A 6,484-nucleotide genomic window follows, 5' to 3' on the forward strand; every position below is an offset into this window, starting at 1 on the left:
ACCCACCAAGACACACCATTTCCGCGGGCAGAACATTGACTGGGGGCGAGGACACACCGGCGGCTGTGAAACTAGAATCTATTCTATCGAATGAGCCTTTCACAAAGAAAACGCATCCCCTTTGAGTCCATTCTCAGTCGGTTAGATGTCCTCACCCTGGGCACAGTGCTTTCCGGCACGGGCCAATGCCACTGCCGAAGCCCAGGTGCCCGCGTGAAGGCCAAGCTCCCCAACCTGCTTTTCCCCAGTGGACACCGGTTTCCGTGATTCAGCCCTTTCCCGGAAGACTGTCCACCTTACCTTGGGGAGCCTGGGGGCAGTCCCAGGATGACTATTGAGGTGAGGTGGCCCTGACCCCTGAGCTCCCTGTGGCACCCCGACTTACCCAGGCGTGTTCTCCAGCCTTAAAGTAAAGAGTCTTCTGGTGGCATGAGTAGAAGTTCTTTCCCGACTCTCCTTACTGCTGGGTGTGCTGTGTGAGGGGCCTTACCTCGTGGGACAGGTAGAAGGCGGCAATGCCCAAAGGCCAGAAGCAGCAGAGCATGGAGAAGACGCTGAGACCCAGGTGGTCCCGGGGGGGCATCATGAGAAAGTTGTCCTCGCTCTCTGTATCACTGGAGTAGTTGCTCTGCAAGAGAGAAAGGGGGGATGAAGAGGGTTAGTAAAGGAACCACTCTGTGATGCCCTCTGAATCTGGAGGTGGAGGTCACTATTGTTATTGCCTGCAAGTCCTACCCCTCAAAAGGAAGTGCCCAGCGGAGGGAACTCTTACCAAGAACAGGAAGAGAAAAATTGCAGGCACAGGGTTATAGGTCATTCCACAGATCACAAAACCCTATAGGAGTCAATTACTCACAGATCTTTGGGATGAGGGCTGGGCAGTGGGGGTAAAGGTCTACTCTACAGAGGATAGAACTGGCTACTCTCAGAAGGACACATTTTGTGGATTCCACTCTTTATTCTGACACATGGGGATTTCTACTTATTTATCTATTTTATTTATTCATTTTTTAAAAAGACTAGCTTATTGATTTTTAGAGAGAGAGAAAGGGGAGAGAAACATCGATGTGAGAGCGCAACATGGATGGCTGCCTCCTGCATACCCCCTACTGGGGATCGAGCCTGCAACCTGGGCATGTGCCCTGACTCGGAATCAAACCAGCAACCTCCTGGTGCAGTGACTATGCCCAACCAACTGAGCCACACGGGCCAGGGCTGAGACAGAGGGATTTTTAAAAGCTCGGCCAATTCCACCACTGATCAAACCTCCCTGCAGAGGGCGCACTGGAGCGGAGCTTGAGGATGCGAAAGGGCAGTGACATTGTGGCAGGATAGTAAGAAACTAGGGAAATCCCTGGGCACGTGGAATGGGGAAACAGACAAGAAAATTAAACAGGCCAAACTGTTTGGGCAGCTTGCAGCCAGCTTGTGAATCACAAGACCTTATCTTCCCCAACCAGGAACACTTGAGAGTAATGACTTATACCTCTCCTCCCTAACCAGAGAATACAAAGCTTGAATCACCTTAGCCTGGGAAAACAGAGAACAGAGACCCAACTAATGCCATTTGTGCCAGCCGAACCCAAGGACAGATGAAGTTGGGTAACAAATAACAAAAACCCCATTAAAGCCAGACAGACCTAAGGTAAAAGGACAACAGCAAAACCGACCAAAGAATAACCCAAAATTCCCCAATAGACTCATTTTGATACTTCAGCATATTAAAAATACACCTGGATAGCTGATGAATATTCTGCTGAAACCCTCCCATAAGATTCTCACCTGTAGAAAAAAAAAGGGGGGGGGGGTAAAAAGCCCCCAGGACAAAGAGTCAGTGTGGCACCTGTGCCCCTTCTCGGGCACGAACATTTGATTTCTTCCTAAACTCTAAGGGTCCCCATGAAACTTGCAACCAGGGAGCAGTGGGCAGCTGCAGCCCGACCCAGGCTCACCCCTGATCCTGTCTCCAAGGCCCCTTTCTCTGACTTCCCAGCGAGCTGAAGCAGCCCCGCCTTGGCTCAGTTTTTTCCTGTAACATTCTAGAGCCAGAGCAGAGCACCCTCTCGGCTCTCCCCTGCTGCTGCTTCTACCCCAATTCCTTCCCTCTTTCACTGTCCTCAGCTGTAGTAAATGTACCCTCAAACCATCTGCACTCCTGTTGTGACATCTTCCCTACGCGAAGTCAAGAACCCACTCACTGCAGGCCAGCTTGAGGCAGAGCTGCTTTGGGTCGGTCCTTACCTGGGAATCATGTCAAGGGGCTTCCACTCCTACATGCCCAGCTAGAGGATGCCTGTGTCCCAGTTAGTTATTCCACGGGCTGGGCCCCCACGACACATTTTCTCTCCTCATCAGCATATGGCACACTCAGGCCGATTCATCCCAAACTGGGGCCACTCTCCATGATGATTTCAGAGAGATGGAGTCCCATTTTACTCCAGCTTTTGTCAGCTGCAGGAGTTTGCTAAACATGTGCCCCCCTGGTGCAGGCTGGAGATATGTAGGACCACCGCAGTGCATGCTGGCCTGAGGCGGCTTCAGAGGCAGGCGCTCACCTAAGGTACCAAACACTCAGGTGGGTGCACTATATGAGCCTAACACCTGTGTGGGTGCCATGGCCACCAGCACCCCCCAGCAATGCCCCCTGGTGTCTCCCCTGCCTTCCCACACAGACAGACACCGATGAAGTCCACAGGTGCGGACGATGTCCTTTCCTATTTTGTTAATTAAAATGCACATGAAATGCCCACCTGAGCCTCTCATTAGTGTGCAGACGGCAGCAGTGCTTTAGTGAAACGGCGGAAGCTTCCTGTTAGGACTTCTCTCGTCTCGTTGAGAAAACAGGCAAAGTCTGATGGGCTCACTCAAACCACAAACAAGGACCTTGTCTGGAGGGCCCTGTGATGGAAGTGGGTGATGCACGGTCTACGCAGCAGCTGTCCCCCCAGCTCTGCAGGGTAGGGGCTTTGAGGACCAGCCCCTTCCTGCCAGGGGGCACTGCCCCTTCTCAGGTGAGTCACAAGCACTGCTGAGTTTGGGATCCCACAGCATATACCCCCAGAGCTGTGTCTGAAATTTACATTCTTTTACTCTGCAGCATCACCTCCCAGATGGTCTCCCCAACAATAGAGGGAAATGAAAATTGCTCCCTTTATGCCTGTCAGAGATGGGAACTAAACAGCCTTCAGGATGCATAATTCATGGGTGAGATTCATGGGTGGATGAGGGCTGCCTGGGTGTGCTGCCGGAGGGGTACATGAGTGGGGTCCCTCCACTGTTTGTGGGGTTCTTGGGGTGCGGCTGAAAGGGGAATTTTCAGAAGCCCCCACGGGAGGATGAGGTGGCAGAAGGTTTCACTGGTGTAGAGTTACATCTCTCAGGTTCCAATGTCCCATTTCCCCCAAGCCGGTCCAGGAAGAGAGGCAGCTGGGAGTTCTGTAGAGGCAGAAAGAGGGCCAGTGTCCAGAGTTTCCATCCCATGTTGCAGCCGGGTGTGGTTCAGCATCCAGGCCAGGTTACAGCCTATTAGTCCTTTTGTGGAGCCCAAGAAGGCCGTGCACCATGTGGGCAGAGGGGAGCGCAGCCCCTGCCGCAGGAGGCCCAACGGGAACAGGCATGGGAGCCAAGGGAGCCCACTTCTTTGTTTAGAAGTTGAAATATTCAGGTTTTGTGCGCTTGCAGTGGCCATGCCCATTCTGGCCAATTGCCTATTTCCAGGTCTGACTGATGGGCAATTAGCCTCCCACATCACTCAGACCTTACTGGGCATGCGTCTAACCTGCCTTTGTCTAGTCCCTTCCCCCATGGATTAGCAGGGAATAGACCTGCAGAGTGTTAAATGCAGCTTTTTGGCAAAGCTGTGTAAGTGGCACGCCTATACTACCTGGTCTCCTCTTTCACTCCTTTCCTGTTAAATAATAACCAGGTTCTTACAACGGTATCAGGTGGAGACGCACATGTGCCAGCCCCTGTGAAGTTGAAATCTCTTATTTGAATGGAGGCTGTGCAGCGTTGCCAGGCAGAGTCCGAGTATCTTCATGGCCCTTCCTCTCTGCAGCCGTGTCAACCTCAGGGTCACCGGGCCCTCATCTGGGACCGAGGGACCGAGTGCTGAGCTGTGTTGGAAAGGCTGAGCTGCACGTTCTGGGAAGGGAAGAGCCCACAGTGACCGTCCCAGCTGAGTGAATCCCAAGACCCTCTGCGTGAGGTGGAGGGGCAGGACTGAAAGGACAGCCTGTCTGACCCTCAGCTCAGTCCCGAGTTCATGCACTTCATGCTGGCGGGTCCAGGTGCTGCTCACGGTGTCCTCACACGTGTACAGCAACTCCGCCTATGGACATTTGTTTAGTGTTTTTGATTGTTTGTTTTTAAAAAATGATTTTGTTTTTTGTTTACAAAGAGTTTTATACACAGTACCTGAGTTGGCTGGATTCTAACAGCAACTCTGGAAATAGGTGTTGTTCCTGTCTTTACTTTTACTTCTATTTTACAAAGGACAGAGCTGGACTCTGAGAAACTGAAATCTTTCCAAATCACAGAACCACCCAGACAGTGGCTGCTCAGTCCAGATTATGCTGTGTTTGGACACCAACCAAAAACGTGGCTATGTTACCATTAAACACTTTACCTCAGTTGCTTCTTGTCCAAAGATAAGGTGTCTCCTTTGACCAAGGATTCTGATGACTTTATTTTATTTCTTTTTTTTTTAATATATCTTTATTGATTTCAGAGAGGAGGGAAGAGGGAGAGAGAGGGAGAGAAACATAAATGATGAGAGAAAATCAGCTGCCTCCTGCACACCCCACACTGGGGAGCAAGCCCACAACATGGGCATGTGCCCTGACTGGGAATCGAACAGTGACCTGGTCCATCGGTTGACACTCAATTACTGAGCCAACCGGTTGGGCATGACTTAACTTCTTGACTGGCCTGTTTCATGGTGGTGACATGGAGGCCAGTGGTGACAGTGCCCAGTTGAGAGTTTTCTCAATCAAACGGCCAGGGTGTGTGAACTGCTGCCCCAGGCCACACAGGCAGCCGACAGCACTGACTTTCGCCTTTGGAAACTGCTCAGAATGACACCGCTATACCCATGAAGCAAAGAATTAGACTTCAGGGTACTCCCCCAAAATCTTCACAGATTTTCATTTAGAAGCATAAGGGAAGCACACTACAAATTACCGAGTTGTGGCTACATGGCACCAGAACAATTAGTCAATCTTGACTAAAATAGATTTTAAAATAGATTCAGACAAATTATAGGGTAGACAGAACAGCCCAGCTCTTTTCTCGTTCTTTCTTCCATTAGTAGGTTATAAGTGGCTGTGGGCATCGTGCCACCGAACAGCAAGGAGAGGAAACGAGGCCGCGTGCAGGAGGCTATGTACACACCAATAAACCAAATAGAAAAAATATGCATAACTACCAACACCAGCACATTCATCACCCACAGCAGCTGCTTCTAAAATTCCTCCTCGTGGGTCGCTGGATTGGAATAGCTGCGACGCAGATTGAAAGTAACTTAATGGAGGTGGCAGTGCACCTGAAGGTCCTCCCTTTTGAGCTAACCCTTTGCAGGAGGCAAATGCTACAAAAAGGTAGAGAAAGGAAGGAGCCGCTGGGTCCCTCAGCCGGTGCCCTGCTGATCTGGCCGCTCCCCCCACCATCTGCCCACTCTCGATCCCATTTTTGTTGCCTCCGCTCAGTGGAATGGCTTTTACTCAGCTTGGGGTTTTCTTCCCTGGCGTATTTTAGGTCCCGATGTTTCCCATTCTCTCCGCTCTGTGAGCAAGGCCTGCAGGCTGCCTTTTCAAGGGTAGGAAGCTGTGCTCAGCTGTGTGGCTTAGTCTCCCTCAGGCCTCACTCATCCCCACAGCGCCTCCCTCTGGGCCACATGCTGCTCTCCTAATTCCCCCTGGCCTTCTCTGCTTGCTAATTCTGGAGAGCACCTACTGCTCGGCTTGAGGGAGAGAGCAGAGGAGCAGCGAGCAGGATGGTACAGACGTGGGCCTCGACTAGCCCAGGATGCAGCGTAGTCCAGGCTGCCGCCTTCCTAGAGAGGCTCGGGTTGCAGGAGCACCGGCTAAGAAACACAAGGACGAACATGCAGGTGTGTCTGTTCTAGAGTGTTCCTGGCAGCACTGTTTAAAAACAGTACAATTATAAAAGAATTCTACACACCCGGTAGGTACGGGAGTAGTGGTGGGAGACAGCAGTGGCAGTCTGGCAGGGTGTCCTGGAAAGCTCTGAGGAGAAGTGGCATTCGAGGAAAGCCCTGAATATGGTGAGAAAACTAAAACGGATGGCATGGGAGAACCAAGATGGCGGCATAGGTTAACGCCGGAGTTTGCCGCCTCGAACAACCATTTCAAAAGTGAAACTAAAAGACGGAAGGGACATCACCCAGACCCACAGGAACGCTGGCTGAGTGGAAGTCCTACAACTAGGAGGAAAGAGTAACGCATTCGGAGACTCAGAGGAGGCG

At 51.5% G+C, this 6,484-nt stretch overlaps 1 protein-coding gene across 1 annotated transcript in view; it reads right to left on the reverse strand.

The window, feature by feature from the left end:
* Positions 1-406: 406 nt before the first annotated feature.
* Positions 407-6,484, reverse strand: part of SYNDIG1 (synapse differentiation inducing 1) — a 20,323-nt gene continuing 14,245 nt past the window's right edge. Inside the window, exon 3 of the mRNA XM_006757249.2 lies at positions 407-628. Coding sequence (XP_006757312.1) covers positions 458-628 — 171 coding nt within the window. The 3' untranslated portion in view covers positions 407-457. The remainder of the gene's footprint in view (positions 629-6,484) is intronic.

Source organism: Myotis davidii, unplaced genomic scaffold (assembly GCF_000327345.1).
Source record: "Myotis davidii unplaced genomic scaffold, ASM32734v1 scaffold435, whole genome shotgun sequence".
NCBI lineage: Eukaryota > Metazoa > Chordata > Mammalia > Chiroptera > Vespertilionidae > Myotis > Myotis davidii.